The 18057-nt window shown below is 41.4% G+C and overlaps 1 protein-coding gene across 8 annotated transcripts in view; it reads right to left on the reverse strand.

Annotated features, from left to right (window-relative positions):
- PARD3B (par-3 family cell polarity regulator beta) overlaps window positions 1-18057 on the reverse strand; it is a 2038921-nt gene that overhangs the window by 1344989 nt on the left and 675875 nt on the right. For all 8 annotated transcript variants that reach the window (XM_077271962.1, XM_077271960.1, XM_077271958.1 and 5 more), the window contains exon 13: window positions 3155-3239. In XM_077271962.1, the coding sequence (XP_077128077.1) occupies window positions 3155-3239 (85 nt within the window). The remainder of the gene's footprint in view (window positions 1-3154; window positions 3240-18057) is intronic.

Here is an 18057-nt window from a genome sequence, read left to right on the forward strand (position 1 = left end):
AGATGCCCATTGGATCAGACAGCCCCATCTGAGAGCATAATAAAATCTCTTTTTTGGGACCTGCAGAATGGATTGGAAACATTTTTACAGTATTTCTGCGTGCTGTTAAAAAAGGCCCTAATAGTGGAGACCATACTTCATATTGCAAAAACCTGGTGACAGGTTCCATTTAACAATTTCTGAAGATTTCTTCTTGTTGTTAGGAAAAAATAATATTTACATCGAGGGGATAAAAATCTGGATAACATTCTGATAGCATGCTGTTCATACAGGCTGTTTGAGCTGTCTTCCCTAATTATTCCAGCAACTTTGTGGTAAAGACATAATAATGGCACAACATGTCTTCTGCGTCTGGACATAATGTTTCATTCACTGAAAGCAAGCAGACATCTTAAAAAAATGTATAAAGCACATCATACAGCAAATAAACTTGATAGTTATTAAAAATAATCTGTCAGCAGAATGTCAACATCCAAACTATATGCACATGTAGCTCTTTCAAAGACATGTCTATCATTACTGTATATTTACATGAGCAATTCCATTTCTCCTTTACTGAGAAATCAGTGTTTGAACTGATATGCAAATGAGGCCAAAGAGCTATGGTAGATCTGAAGCTCACTGTCACTCCAGCTCTATTCCATGCCCAGTGCCACCTCCTTCTGCTTTACTGACTGCTTCTGTTCTGTGTGACTTCTGTCAGCCAAGCAAGAGCAGGTGACGTTAGGTGCAGAAAAGAGTTGGAGTAACAAAGGCTTCAAATAGTTCTTCAGCCTTATTTACATATTGATTCAAATGCTGATTCCTCATTAATGGAGGAACAGACCGGACATGTAAAGGTATTGCTGGACTTATATTTGAAAGAACTACATAGACATATAAATAGTTTGGGGGTGAAATCTTGCTGACAGATTCCCTTTTAAGTTAATTATTGCTGCAATTTCTGTATAGCCACACCGAGATTTCTCACACATGGCTGCAGAGAATACTTTTATAATACATACATAATATATGGAAAGTAAGGATATTGTCAATGAAATATGTCCTAATACAGAATGTCAGTAGTAGGACTTTACATTATTATTACTATGTTAGGAGGTAGCTAAAAACACAGAGATATTACTGCAGAGAATTTGTTTGGGCTGCTTAACATGTAGCATACTAGTGAAAATGCCAAAAGATTTATACATATTATTATGATAGAGGCCTCTGGCTGGAAAAGGATTTGCAAACAGCTGCAATAATGTTATTTTTCCCAAAAAGTGCCTTTTTCATCCCGCACTTTGGTGTATTTAATCTGCACTCTCACATAGCTGTAAGTGTGAGTCAGCTCTTGCCAACTACCGACTTCCCACCCGAGGGCAATCGCTGTGGGTAACCAGAGGATTGCTATACTTCTCAATAATAATGTGAGGGGGAAAATGTAAAGAATGTAAAATGAAGAAATGCTTCACTTAAGGTTATGCTTTGTATTATTGCGTTTACAGTGCTATGCTGGTGGCACCATGAATACGTTCAGTTTTATTTAAAATTGTACCAAATTCCATATGTGGTTGATACAAAACAGGAAAAGGAATTAGTTTGTGTTTGTATAAGGGACCTTTCAAGCAGCCTTTTCTCCTACGTTCAGTGACGCCATCGGGGCTTATGTCCGAGCCCCCTGTAACACGGGATTCGGGCATAAGCACAAACAGGCCCTTTGGCTATAATGATGCAGCCGGAGTCACATAAACTTCGGCCATATACGCCTATTGAAGACGGACTGCAAGACACAGTAGACTACGTCCGGCTGTCCGCCTCCAATATTTGCATACAGACTTAAATAGTGCACGAGAGAGAATATGGTGACTCCATATGCACCATTATAGCTAATGGCCCTGTCAGCGCATATGACTGAATCTCGTACTGCGGGGGGCATAGATGTAAGCCACGATGGGGCCACTGAACATAGGAGAAAACGTTGTGTGTGAAAGGGCTCATACATCATCTGTCCACTTAAACAGGTCTAAAAGGAAAAGTGCTGACACATATTATTTTCTAAGTGTGGCAGCTAAAGAAAAGTTTTTTAAAAAAATCTAATTCAATAGTCTAAACGTGAATTCGCTAAAAAAAATTCCAAATTATAAATATATTGTGTTTTACTGGTTATATAGCACAATGATATTCTGCAGAAAATCTGGGGAACACACACAAGCTCTGCGTGTAAGGGGATCTATCGTGCTTGTATGGGCATCGATCCTGCGTGTTCGGGCATCTGTCCTGTGCATATGGGAATCTATCCTACGTGCATGGGCTCTTCTGGCATGTTGGTTTCCCCTATAACATAATAATGCCGGAGCCACATTTCTGATAATTCTGCATTGTGTAAGAACACACCCAATTAAAAGGGAATGATAATAGACAGGGGTCAATTTAGGTACTATTCCAGGATGAAAACTACAAAACAAGAACAATACATTTTCATGGCATGGAATAGTACTGCTTTTACTAAGACAGACATAGGAGATTTGCCAGTATATTCACTTTAATCTCTTCCGTATTTTGGCTTCCATCTTTTCTTCCCCTTGTTCAATGAGCCATAACTTTTAAATTTTTCTGTCAACACAGCCATAAGAGGGCTTGATTTTCTGCGGTATGAGCTTTAGCTTCGGATGACACCATTAGTTTTATTATACAAAGTACTGTAAAATGGGAAAAAATCCAAATGTGGTGAAATTATGAAAATAAAAACACAATTCTGCCATTGTTTTTTGGGCTTTGTATTTATGCAATTCATTAAGTAGTAAAATGACTTGGCAACGTGATTCTCTAGGACATTATGATTACAAAATAAACTTGCCCTTTGTTTTTGTATTATTTTAGTGGTGTAAATAAATTATGCCATTTGTAGAAAAATAAAAACTGCTTGACCCTGAAAAATCCTTCACTCCTTTTAATCACTGTACATATAATCATACAGGGAGCCGAGAAAAGTAATAAAATAATAATGGTATTATTTCACCAAAACAGAATACTTTTGAAAAAGAAAATTTTAGAAGACATAAAAAACAATACAGACGATAAAATGTACATAGCGTATTAATATTTAGCTTTGGGACATTCGTGAAAAGCCCTATTCTTTCATCCAAAAAAGAAAAATCACAATTCACAATACCTTTCATCTTGTCTTGCAGGCCATTGTATTCTATGGAAAGATTCTCTCGGTTACCTCTAATGACCGGTTCTGACTCTGAACGTTCCTAAAATAAATCACAAAGTTTTACTATCACATTATTATCATCAAAATAACATTATCTGATAATCTACATATTAAAATGGGGCAAAAAAGAGTAAAAATCCCAGAACCAGCATCGTAATAAGAAAACACGACTCTTAGAATTGGTTGTGATTTACATATCCGACTTTTCTGTTGTTCTGGTATGTTCACCAGCAATTTTGCTGTGAGATGGAAACCTTTATACTGAGATGTGCTAATGTTCCATATCTGTTTTTCTTTCCGTTTGCAGCATTCCCACTCAGCCAATGATTTGATAATTCGGCATTTATATGCTTATACCTGGTCGTCTTGCAGATCAGAAATCTATCCCCATCTGGAAGTAGAGCCTACAGCATCGGCATCAAAACACAACCAATACCAGTTGTCCAAAGCAGCTGAGCTCCCGCTCCTCCAGATCTAAATTCAATATGTTCTCTCAAAAGTAGAGCAGCCTCAGGGCCGAGCAAAGTATCCACATTCCAACTCTTGTGCTTGGCAGCTTTGTATGCAGATTCTCGCAATTATACGCACAAGATGATAAGAATTGATATCATTATAGCTTTGTATACACACCGTAAAAAGAGTTATTATGGCTTCATAAAGCCTCAGAGACAAGATGGATGACAAAAAAAAAAAAAAAAAAAACATTTTTGGCTGCATCTGATAACACAAATAAAGATTATTGTTTAAGGGGTTGTCTGAGTATTTTCCCAAAATGTCATATGTACAGTAATAAAATCATATAATAAATATGTTCACCTGCATAACTTATCTTGTGGTGGAGATGGGCTTGTGACCAGTTATTGTGATGCTTTGGCCACCACTGAGGCTAATAAATGGCTGCAGTAGTCACATGCCTGTCCCCACCGGTTGGGGGACTTAGTACTGCGGAGAAGCAACTCTAGATTGGTAAATTAGTCTATTATTGATTATTCTTTACTTAATGCTGTTCTGGGTTTTGGAAAAAAAATACAGTAACCCCTTTAAATTCTGGTTAATATATTTTATAATTTTAATGACATTTACATCTGCAACTATGTACATCCAGAAAAGGTCATATAAACAAAAATATAGGGCCATGAAGATAAAAGGAATCTGTCAGCAGTTAAAGGGATCCCAATATAAAGTAAAGCCACCACCTTTAACTCCTCTTGTACCGTAATAATAATAATAATAATCATTATTTTTATAGAGCGCTACAATATTCTGCAGCGCTTTACACACATTATCATTGCTGTTCCCCGACGGGGCTCACAATCTAAATTCCCTATCAGTATGTCTTTGGAATGTGGGAGGAAACCAGAGAACCCGGAGGAAACACACGCAAACACGGAGAGAACACACAAACTCTTTGCAGATGTTGTCCTTGGTGGAGTTTGAACCCAGCACTCCAGCGCTGCAAGGCTGCAGTGGTAACCACTGAGCCACCATGCTGCCTGAGTCCAGCATTTTGGATTGCCTTTACCACCCTCTGCGTATCTAAAAAATACCTTTCAAAATTCTCATAAGATATATGCTAATTGGTAATGTTTGGTCCGTTGGGCATTGTTGGTCTTTGCCCAGTGCCTCCTGCATCCTCGCCTTGATTGATGAGGATGATGCGTATTATGTCGTCCACACAGCACTGCACAGGAGCACGCTTCTCTGCTTTATTAAGGGCAGAACAAACTCCTGTAACGCACATGTGCCAGCAGCAGCAGGGCAAAGTGTGCCTGCGCAGGCCTGTGCTTCAAATGCTCAGGCTCAAGATTTACAGCACTTTGTGGATGACATAGGACACATCATCCCCATAAACTTAGGCAGGAGAACAGACATTTGGGGGACAGAGGAGGCGCAGTGCACAGACCAGCAGCACCAATTGGACTGGACTGCCTGAATTAGCATACGGCTTGGGAGAATTATTCCATATGCAGGGTGAGTTGGGGGCTTATACACAGCCAGACTGCAGCAGGACAGGAATTTAAGGGGGTGGATTTAACTCCATCACAATATGGCCAATTTCCATTTTTATGCTTTTGCTTTTTCTTCCCCTTCTTCTCAAAGGCATAACTATTTTTCTGTCCACATAGAAATATGGGGGCTTGTTTTTTGGGGGACAAGTTTTGCTTTTCAATTATACCATTTATTTTACAACATAGTAAACGGGAACCAAATTCTAAGTAGGGAGAAATTGTAAACCTCCCAATTCTGACTTTTTTTTTTTTTTTCCGGCATTGTTTTTGTGTGTGTACATTTTGTGGTAAAAATGACCTCCAAATATCATTTTCTTCATCAGTGCAATAATGGTGATACCAAATACGGTCAGTTTTCTTTATTTCAGTAAGGCTAGTTTCACACTAGCGTTAACTGCAATACGTCGCAAATGCGTCGTTTTTGCGAAACGCCGCATCCAGCAAAAGTTTTTGCTGGATACGTTGTTTCGTCATAGAGTAACATTAGCGACGCATTTGCGACGCATTTGCGACGCATTTCCAAACGGTGAATGCGTTTGGCGGCGTTTGGGCGTATGGTAGCGGTCCGTCGGGAGAAAAAAACGTTACATGTAACGTTTTTTGCTCCCGACGGTCCGCTTTTTCCGACCGCGCATGCGCAGTCGGAACTCCGCCCCCACCTCCCCGCACTTCCCCGCACATCACAATGGGGCAGCGGATGCGTGGGAAATATGCATCCGCTGCCCCCGTTGTGCGGCGGAGACCACACTAGCGTCGGGAACGTCGGCCCGACGCGCAGCGACGGGTTGTTCCCGACGCTAGTGTGAAAGTAGCCTAATAAAAAAAATCAGAAGTTTGCAATAAAAAATGTATTGGGTTGTGTCATCATTTTTCAAGAGACGCAAACTTCACATTTTCCGGTCGATAGAGCTGTGTGGTTGCTTTAGTTTGCAGGGCAAGATGGCGTCTTTATAACATTTTGGGATAGATGTGACGTTTTGATCGCTTGTTACAACACTTTTTTTTTAGTATTGCAGTGGCCAAAAAAAATTAATTTGGACATTCTTTTTATTTTTTTGTTTACAGTGTTTACCGATAGAGCAAAATTGTTTTCAGATTTCGATAGATCTGACTTTTCTGAATGCAGCGATACCACATGTGTATTTTTTATTATCTTTATTTTTAATGAGGGAGAAGGGAGGTAATTTGAACTTTTATGTTCTTTAGATTTTTTCATATTTTAAAAACATTTTTTTGTTTTAATTTTTACTGTTCTTGTTACTACTCTTAGGGGACTTGAAGATGCAATCATCTGATTGCAGTATAAAGCCCAAGCAATGCTGCAGCATTGCTGTATACTGTATAGCAAAAATCACGGTCTCCTCTGAAGCCCCAGCCACAGGCAGGTTTTCATGGGAGCTTGGTAATGACAAGCTCACAAGACCTCAACAGATTGTCAGCAGTCATAGAAACCCATCGGCGACCAACAATCATGTCACAGGCAATCTGATGGACACGTGGAATGATGTGCCCTCATGCTGGCGGGTGTTAAATGCCATTGTCAGTGTTTGGCAGCTGCATTTAAAAGGTTAACAATAATGGGCGGCACTACTCTACACCTGTATTTGTTAGGCTACTTTCACACTAGTCCGTCGGTACGGACAGTCGCAAACCGTCGGCCTGACGTACCGACGGAGTGTGTTAAGTAGCACAACGGGGGCAGCGGATGCAGGAGGAGGGGTCGGATGGGAGGAGGGGGCGGATTTCCGGCCGCGCATGCGCGGTCGGAAATGGCGGACACGTCGCACAAAAAAGTTACATGTAACGTTTTTTCTGCCGACGGTCCGCCAAAACACGACGCATCCATTGCATGATGGATGTGACGTGTGGCCATACGTCGCAATGCGTCGCTAATGTAAGTCGAGGGAAAAAACGCATCCTGCGGGCAACTTTGCAGGATGTGTTTTTTCTCATAAACGATGCATTGCAACGTATTCCAAACGACGCTAGTGTGAAAGTAGCCTTAGAGGCAGGTGCTGGCTGTAACACACAGCCATTGCCTGCAGAGTATTGGGCAGACCGGCTACTTATAACTGCTCCCAACTTACGTCATACCTATACAGCGGATGTCATGGAAGGGTTCATTTACATTGGAAAAACCTGCTGCCGGGTTCCCTTTAAAAGAGCACCATAAAGTTACCAGTTTGCATGAAACTGAAAAGTTTTGAAATTTGGGAGTTGCAAAAAAGTGCAGCAAATTGGGCAGAAGAGTTGCCAAGCCTAAATAACAATGCCCAAGAGGTAGCAAACAATTGTAGGTATAATTAGAACAGGATCAATTCTCAATACTCATATGACACAGAGCAGAAATGATACAATGAGTTAGGAAAGGCCTTAGGAAGAGGCATATGACACTGGGAATCTGTGAGTGACACAACGACCTCTGGCATGCATCTCTTCCAAAGGTCCAACATATGGAATAACAGGTGCGCTATACATTTCAAGATCTTGGAAAAATTGGAGCGTCAAAGTTCCATATACACACATAATAGCAATATTGTGTGTCAAAATCTATATTATGACTTTATAGTATAATTACAGGTATGGAAACATGGTTTCATTAAATTATGGTACTAAATTGCCCCTTTCCTAGCCTTCAGAAATGTACCGTACATATTCTGAAGAGCAAGCTTGAATGTGGACATTTAGTAGATGGGTCATTAGATCCGTCCACATATGTTCCCATAATGTCTATACACAGTCATATTCTGCTATATTGCTACTTGTGTTACTTGTGTAATGAACAGCAGCTGCCGGCACAATGGAGCTTTGTGACCTTCCACTGGGCATCTCACTGGAGAGAGTAATACCAGTAGAGTAAATATATAAAGGGATTAGCCGAGCGCAGGAATGTGGCCGTATTGTGGTACTCATTACCAGCCACGGCCAGAAATAACACAGCCTTGCTTTAGGTAAAAACGGGGCTTTTACAAAACATGTAAGAAAATCTCCATTTTAGCTCCAGAGTAAACATTGAGGACGTTTATTAAGGGGCTGAACAATGGAACTTTACTTGTTATAAAACTACAAATCTAAGTCTTAAGAGGAATTCTGAAGGCAAAAAATCTCTCCAGAGCCAAAACAAGTAAGAAATGAATCATCGTTATTAAAAATTTGTCTGAAGGAGCAAACAGCAGATATTTCAGTTACTAGAATCAAATGCAGCCATAAATGGAAATAAAGAGTGAATCAAGTCTGCAGGAGGAAAGGTATAAAGGAGACTGAAAATTCCAATATTCCATGGTTTTGATTGGAAATCAATTTTAACGTGACATCTCTCTAAAAAAAACTTGTTTATTGAATGTACAGTTTGCGGCACAAAATCAGGTCAGTGCAGACCTCCTATACTGGGGAAAGATAGGATTTGCAAAACTGAATAGTTATGCATAATTACTGGGTAATGTACTATAATGGTTACATAATTCCTGAAAAATAAACACTGCAAACCTCTACTTTATACTGGCGATCCAGCGCTGATGCTGAGGTGGTCTTCCCGGTCTTGGTTACAGGTGGCCACGATGGTTGCATGGCCAGTACCAGTGCCTACAAAGGTCACATGCAGAACTTTACTGGAATCAAAATTAAGCTATGGCGTCAGCAACCAGACATGGAACTACTGCAACCACTAACTGACTGCAGAAGCCATCAAGCATCGGGGTGAAATTAATGTTTTATTTTTTTATTATTAAAAAGAGTAGAAGCCATATTTTTTCCACAAAAGTTAGACTACCCTTTTAGGGTTTGTTCCCACGGTCAGTAAACTCTGCGGGTTGGACGCTGCATACATCCACAGAGTCCAACCTGCAGTGGCCAGATGTTACAGCATAGTGGATGTGTGCACGAACACCTCTGGCTTCCCTGTGTGAGACGGACATGCGGTGCTTCTTTCCACTCTGCAGAATGTCTATTTATCTTGCAAAGACGCTCAGTCTCCGCAAGATAGATATCACCGTCTAATGTATAGGATGTGGTGAACCCGCACGGTTCAATAAACACATGCGGAATCACAATACATACATAAGCTGGCAGCACTTTGGATGGAGCGGACAAGTGCTGCGTCCAAAGTGCTGCCAATTACTGACCGTGGGGACGTAGCCTCAATGTATATTGTAATATGCGAACATGACAGTTACCCAATACCAATTATCAGTCTAGAAGCCACAAAATACAAATTTCTTGCTTATAGCCATCTTTTCCAGAAAAACAATCACTTCTGAAACAAAAGGAAAATTCAGTCTATAAAATAAGCAAAGTTATACAGTCATGGCCAACAGTTTTGAGATTGAGAAATTTTGGTTTTCACAAAGTTTGCTTTGAAGCCTCCATCAGATTGTTTAGAACATCTTGAATAATGATAGCCCAGAGAAGAAAAAGTGAGTGCTACCATGAGTACTGGGTTATGCCAACAGTAAAGCATCCTGAGGCCATTCATGTGCTGAGCACAATGTCACAGGAAACAGTGATAACCAAGTGGATTGATGAACAAAACATTTACATTTTGGGTCAATGGTCAGGAAACTCCCCAGATCTCCATCCCATTAAGAACGTATTGTCAATCTTCAAATATTGGGGGGACAAACACAGACATTTAGATGAACTCCAGGCACTAATTTGGCAGGAATGAGTTGCCATCAGTCAGGATTTGGCCCAGAAACTGAAATCTAGTTGTCATAAGTCTTTAAAAAGAAGGGTCAACACTGTAAATATACAGTTGTTGCGTAAACTTGATGTTTTAAAACATCTGAAATGCTTATAATTGCACTTCATTAACCATATAAACATAGTGTTTTAAGGTTTCTTAATCATAAGGCAGAAAACTTTGCAAAAAAAAACAAAATATATATCAGTCTCAAAACTTTTGGCTATGACTACTCAAAATTGCAGACTTCATTCTAGTCATGGCTCTACACCTATACATTCATACATATCTAACAAACAAACAGGTGGGGTCAACATTATTAGCACAGTTGATTGTCAAAACACATGCAGTCATTTATTAACAAAAAAAATAAAGAAAAATCAGAGAATATGAAATGGACAGGATTAAAAGCAACCTTCTCTCATACTTGTCTATGCAGAAAAAAGCAACAATGACAAATATGTCTGTAACCATCTGTGAGCTCCTTGCTCCTGTCTAGTGGTAGTTTATTTAACCCCTTAAGCCCCAAGGGTGGTTTGCGCGTTAATGACCGGGCCAATTTTTACAATTCTGACCACTGTCCCTTTAAGAGGTTATAACTCTGGAACGCTTCAACGGATCTTGGCGATTCTGACATTGTTTTCTCGTGACATATTGTACTTCATGATAGTGGTAACATTTATTCGATATAACTTGCGTTTATATGTGAAAAAAACGGAAATTTGGCAAAAATTTTGAAAACTTTGCAATTTTCCAACTTTGAATTTTTATGCCCTTAAATTACAGAGATGTCACGCAAAATAATTAATAAGTAACATTTCCCACATGTCTACTTTACATCAGCACAATTTTGGAAACATTTTTTTTTTTTTTTGGTAGGGAGTTATAAGGGTTAAAAGTTGACCAGCAATTTCTCATTTTTACAACACCAATATTTTTAGGGACCACATCACATTTGAAGTCATTTTGTGGGGTCAATATGATAGAAAATAACCAAGTGTGACACCATTCTTAAAAGTGCACCCCTCAATGTGTTCAAAACCACATTCAAAAAGTTTATTAACCCTTCAGGTGTTTTACAGGAATTTTTGGAATGTTTAAAAAAAAACATTTAACTTTTTTTCACAAAAAATTTATTCAGCTCCAATTTGTTTTATTTTACCAAGGGTAACAGGAGAAAATGGACCACAAAAGTTGTTGTACAATTTGTTCGGAGTATGCCGATACCCCATATGTGGGGGTAAACCACTGTTTGGGTGCATGGCAGAGCTCTTAAGGGAAGGAGCGCCATTTGACTTTTCAATGCAAAATTGACTGGAATTGAAATGGGACGCCATGTTGCGTTTGGAGAGCCCCTGATGTGCCTAAACATAGAAACCCCCCACAAGTGACAACTTTAAGGAAAGTAGACCCCCTAAGGAACTTATCTAGATGTGTTGTGAGCACTTAACAGAAGTTTATAATGCAGAGCCGTAAAAATAAAAAAAATCATATTTTTTCACAAATATGATCTTTTCGCCCCCATTTTTTTATTTTCCCAAGGGTACGAGAATAAATTGGACCGCAAAAGTTGTTGTGCCATTTGTTCTGAGTACGCCAATACCCCATTGTGAAGAAACCAGATTGTATCTTAATTTCCCAGACAACCATGTTTTGCAAAAACAAAATAACTGACTTTTCATCTGTATATTGGCTTGTGCATTTAAGTGTTTATGTCTGGTGGTTCAAGAAGACAGACTTGCAAACTGATTCCATTTAACATACATTGCAAGTCTGTAATAGTGACTTGTATATAGTGTGTGTTTATCTTTGTTTATTGATGTGTGCTGATATGCTAATTGTGCATTGAATTCCAGAACTAGCTTGGTGACTTCTAAAGCAGAGAAGGAAAGACTGTGCAAATAGATTGAATGGTCAAGTAGTACTATGTAATCTCATCACCATTGTTTGCCATATCTTGATGTTGAACTAAAGGACACTGGGTAATTCTAAAAATAGATTACATGCCTTGAGTATAAAAAGACTCAGAGATCACATCATTGAGTCTGAAGTAAAGGTACCTTCACACGAAGCGACGCTGCAGCGATAGCGACAACGATGCCGATCGCTGCAGCGTCGCTGTTTGATCGCTGGAGAGCTGTCACACAGACAGCTCTCCAGCGACCAACGATGCCGAGGCCCCCGGGTAACCAGGGTAAACATCGGGTTGCTAAGCGCAGGGTCGCGCTTAGTAACCTGATGTTTACCCTGGTTACCAGCGTAAAAGTAAAAAAAAAAAAAAAAAAAAAAACAGTACATGCTCACCTGCGCGTCCCCCAGCGTCTGCTTCCTGACACTTACTGAGCTCCGGCCCTAACAGCACAGCGGTGACGTCACCGCTGTGCTTTCACTTTCACTTTAGGGCCGGCGCTCAGCAAGTGTCAGGAAGCAGACGCTGGGGGACGCGCAGGTGAGCATGTACTGTTTGTTTTTTTTTACTTTTACGCTGGTAACCAGGGTAAACATCGGGTTACTAAGCGTGGCCCTGCGCTTGGTAACCCGATGTTTACCCTGGTTACCAGTGTAAAACATCGCTGGTATCGTTGCTTTTGCTTTCAAACACAACGATACACAGCGATCGGATGACCAAATAAAGTTCTGGACTTTATTCAGCGACCAGCGACATCACAGCAGGATCCTGATCGCTGCTGCGTGTCAAACGAAACGATATCGCTAGCGAGGACGCTGCAACGTCACGGATCGCTAGCGATGTCGTTTCGTGTGAAGGTACCTTTATACAGAGCTACCAGCCAGACATTCTGAAAACCACCCAACAGACAAGAGAAAGGGCTGCAGCCAATTCATATTGACACCATCACGAGGAACACTGATCTAGGATTCTATAGGATACAACCTAGGGGTTTTCGGCTCCGGTTGGAAGGACACAGATCTGATCCAGTGACCATCTCTGCACCATGGATATGTTTGGAGAAAGCCAGGGTTGGGACCTGCTGGTCGCTTAATTCCATGGAGATGGTCAGATAAGCCAGGTGGTGACTCTCGTGTCAATTGGCTTTAGACCTTGTATGGACTCTATGGACAGTTCTTGGTCATCTCCCTATGCTTGTCGTTACCCCTTCTCTGTACGTTCATCCACAGATAAGTAGCGACCCTGGGAGCTCTGACATCATGTCAACTGGCTTTGGACCTTGTATGGACTCTATGGACAGTTCTTGGTCATCTCCCTATGCTTGTTATTACCCCTTCTCTGTGCATTCATGCACAGATGGAGTAGCGACCCTGGGAGCTCTGACATCATGTCAACTGGCTTTGGACCTTGTATGGACTCTATGGACAGTTCTTGGTCATCTCCCTATTCTTGTCATTACCCCTTCTCTGTGCGTTCATCCACAGATGGGGTAGCAACCCTGGGAGCTCTGACATCATGTCATACTGGAAATGCATGGAGACGCAGTGATATTTTATATGCACCCATGTAACCAATTATTTCAAGCCATGGGGGCATTGTTCTGTTTGCTATTGTGTGTTGTGGTTCAATAAAGTATTGTCACACTGTTTTACCTTAACCCTGTGTTGTCTGTGTAGTGTATTGCCCACGGGGAGATAGAGCGGGCGTTCAGTGGTATGAGCCGTGGTCCATGCAGTCTTGCTAAAGACAGCCGGGCCAGCGGACGAGAGCACCCACTGACCCCGTTTCTCCACACCCATATGTGGAGGTAAACCACTGTTTGGCAGAGCTCGGAAGGGAAGGAGCACCATTTGATGTTCCAATGCAAAATTGACTGGAATTGAGATGGGATGCCATGTTGCGTTTGGAGAACCCCTGATGTGCCTAAACATTGAAACCCCCCACAAGTGACACCATTTTGGAAAGTAGACCCCCTAAGGAACTTATCTAGATGTGTGGTGAGCACTTTGACCCACCAAGTGCTTCACAGAAGTTTATAAAGCAGAGCCGTCAAAATAAAAAATCATATTTTTTCACAAATATGATCTTTTCGCCCACAATTTTTTATTTCCCCAAGGGTAAGAGAAGAAATTGGACCCCAAAAGTTGTTGTGCATTTGTCCTGAGTATGCAGATACCTGATATGTGGGGGTAAATAACTGTTTGGGAGCATGGCAGAGCTCGGAAGGGAAGGAGTGCCATTTGACTTTTCAATGCAAAATTGACTGGAATTGAGATGGGACACCATGTCACGTTTGGAGAGCCCCTGATGTGCCTAAACATTGAAACCCCCCACAAGTGACACCATTATGGAAAGTAGACCCCCTAAGGAACTTATCTAGATGTGTTTTGACAGCTTTGAACCCCCAAATGTTTCACTACAGTTTATAACGCAGAGCCGTAAAAATATATATATATTTTTTTTTTTTTACACAAAAATTATTTTTTAGCCCCCGGTTTTGTATTTTTCCAAGGGTAACAGGAGATATTCGACCCCAAAAGTTGTTACTCAATTTATCCTGAGTACGCTGATACCCTATATGTGGGGGGACCACAGTTTGGGCGCATGGCAGAGCTCGGAAGGGAAGGAGCACCATTTGGAATGCAGACTTAGATGGATTGGTCTGCCGGCGTCACATTGCATTTGCAGAGCCCCTGATGCACCTAAACAGTAGAAACCCTCCACAAGTGACACCATTTTGGAAACTAGACCCCCCATGGAACTTTTCTAGATGTGTTGTGAGAACTTTGAACCCCCAAGTGTTTCACTACAGTTTATAATGCAGATCAGTGAAAATAAAAAAATCTTTTTTTCCCACAAAAAATCTTTTTTAGGCTGGGTTCACACTGCGTTAGCAGCAGCCCGTTCAGCACATACGCTAACATGCTGCCGATAACGCATGTGCCGACCTTTACATCGCGCTAGCGCAGATAGAGCATCTGTTAGCTTTATCTGCGCTAGCAGTGACGGACTAGCAAATTCTGCAGCCCACGTCTCAGGGTCTGTCACTCAATGACGGCACATCCCTAGCGCACGTCCATTGTGGGCATGCGCGATCGATGCGTCCGACATTGCAGTCAATGGCGGCCGTAACCGACTAATAGTAAGAAACTAAAAAATGACAGTGTTGGCCCCCTTAAAAATAGTCTGGGTGAAATGGTGGATGAGGATGAGGAAAAAGCCAATATGCTAAATGACTTTTTTTCATCAGTATTTACAAAAGAAAATCCCATGGCAGACAAAATGACTAGTGATAAAAATTCCCCATTAAATGTCACCTGCTTAACTCAGCAGGAAGTACAGCGGCGTCTAAAAATAACTAAAATTGATAAATCTCCGGGCCCGGATGGGATACACCCCCGAGTACTGCAGGAACTAAGTACAGTCATTGATAGACCATTATTTTTAATCTTTAAAGACTTCATAATAACAGGGTCTGTACCACAGGACTGGCGTATAGCAAATGTGGTGCCAATATTCAAAAAAGGGGCAAAAACTGAACTCGGTAATTATAGGCCAGTAAGCTTAATCTCTACTGTGGGTAAAATCCTGGAGGGCATTCTAAGGGATGCTATGCTGGAGTATCTGAAGAGGAATAACCTCATGACCCAGTATCAGCACGGGTTTACTAGGGACCGTTCATGTCAGACTAATTTGATCAGCTTCTATGAAGAGGTAAGTTCCGGACTGGACCAAGGGAACCCAGTGGACGTAGTATATATGGACTTTTCCAAAGCTTTTGATACGGTGCCACACAAAAGGTTGTTACATAAAATGAGAGTAATGGGGATAGGGGAAAATATGTGTAAGTGGGTTGAGAGCTGGCTCAGGGATAGGAAACAAAGGGTGGTTATTAATGGAGCACACTCGGACTGGGTCACGGTTGGCAGTGGGGTACCACAGGGGTCAGTATTGGGCCCTCTTCTTTTTAACATATTTATTAATGACCTTGTAGGGGGCATTCAGAGTAGAATTTCAATATTTGCAGATGACACTAAACTCTGCAGGGTAATCAATACAGGGGAGGACAATTTTATATTACAGGATGATTTATGTAAACTAGAAGCTTGGGCTGATAAATGGCAAATGAGCTTTAATGGGGATAAATGTAAGGTCATGCACTTGGGTAGAAGTAATAAGATATAAAACTATGTGCTTAATTCTAAAACTCTGGGCAAAACCGTCAATGAAAAAGACCTGGGTGTATGGGTGGATGACAAACTCATATTCAGTGGCCAGTGTCAGGCAGCTGCTACAAAGGCAAATAAAATAATGGGATGTATTAAAAGAGGCATAGATGCTCATGAGGAGAACATAATTTTACCTCTATACAAGTCACTAGTTCGACCACACTTAGAATACTGTGCACAGTTCTGGTCTCCGGTGTATAAGAAAGACATAGCTGAACTAGAGCGGGTGCAGAGAAGAGCGACCAAGGTTATTAGAGGACTGGGGGGTCTGCAATACCAAGATAGGTTATTACACTTGGGGCTATTTAGTTTGGAAAAACGAAGACTAAGGGGTGATCTTATTTTAATGTATAAATATATGAGGGGACAGTACAAAGACCTTTCTGGTGATCTTTTTAATCATAGACCTGAGACAGGGACAAGGGGGCATCCTCTACGTCTGGAGGAAAGAAGGTTTAAGCATAATAACAGACGCGGATTCTTTACTGTAAGAGCAGTGAGACTATGGAACTCTCTGCCGTATGATGTTGTAATGAGTGATTCATTAATTAAATTTAAGAGGGGACTGGATACCTTTCTGGAAAAGTATAATGTTACAGGGTATATACACTAGATTCCTTGATAAGGCGTTGATCCAGGGAACTAGTCTGATTGCCGTATGTGGAGTCGGGAAGGAATTTTTTTCCCCATGGTGGAGTTACTCTTTGCCACATGGGTTTTTTTTGCCTTCCCCTGGATCAACATGTTAGGGCATGTTAGGTTAGGCTATGGGTTGAACTAGATGGACTTACAGTCTTCCTTCAACCTTAATAACTATATAACTATATGTAACTATACGTTACACCGCATTTATGCCGCGGTGTAACATAGTCTGTCTAACGGACACCATTAACTCAATGTGAACCCAGCCTTAGCCCCCTGTTTTGTATTTTTCCAAGGGTGACAGGATAAATTGGACCCCAAAAGTTGTTGTCCAATTTGTCCTGAGTACGCTGATACCCCATATGTGGGGGGAAACCACCGTTTGGGTGCATGGCAGAGCTCGGAAGGGAAGGAACACCATTTGGAATGCAGACTTAGATGGACTGGTCTGCAGGTGTCACGTTGCATTTGCAGAGCCCTGATGCATCTAAACAGTAGAAACTCCCCACAAGTGACACCATTTTGGAAACTAGATCCCCCAAGGAACTTATCTAGATGTGTTGTGAGAACTTTGAACCCCCAAGTGTTTCACTATAGTTTATAACGCAGAGTCGTGAAAATAAAAAATATTTTTTCCCACAACAATGTTTTTTTAGCCCCCCAAAATTTTTATTTTTCCAAGGGTAACAAGAGAAATTGGACTCCAATTGTTGTGGTCCAATTTGTCCTGAGTACGCTGATACCCCATATGTTGGGGTAAACCCCTGTTTGGCGCACGGGAGAGCTCGGAAGGGAAGGATCACGGTTTTACTTTTTTAACACAGAATTGGCTGGAATTGAGATCGGATGTCATGTCGCATTTCAAGAGCCCTGATGTGCCTGAACAGTGGAAACCCCCAATTCTAACTGAAACCCTATCCTAAACACACCCATAATCCTAACCCTAACCATAACCCTAACCACACCCCTGACCCTGACACACCCCTAACCCTAATCCCAACCGTAAATGTAATCCAAACCCTAACCCTAACTTAGCCCCAACCCTAACTTTAGCCCCAATCCTAACTTTAGCCCTAACCCTAACTTTAGCCCCAACCCTAACTGTAGCCCTAACCCTAAATGTAGCCCTAACCCTAGCCCCAAACCTAGCCCCAACCCTAACCCCAACCCTAGCCCTAACCCTAGCTTCAACCCTAACCCTAGTCCTAACCCTAGCCCTAACCCCAACCATAACGCTAGCCATAACCCTAGCCTTAACCCTAGCCCTAGCCCTTACCCTAGCCCTAACCGTAGCCTTAACCCTAGCCCTAACCCTAGCCCTAACCCTAACTCTAACCCCAGCCCAAACCCTAGCCCTAATGGGTAAATGGAAATAAATACCGTACATTTTT

Source organism: Ranitomeya variabilis, chromosome 7, assembly GCF_051348905.1.
Source record: "Ranitomeya variabilis isolate aRanVar5 chromosome 7, aRanVar5.hap1, whole genome shotgun sequence".
Taxonomy (NCBI): Eukaryota; Metazoa; Chordata; class Amphibia; order Anura; family Dendrobatidae; genus Ranitomeya; species Ranitomeya variabilis.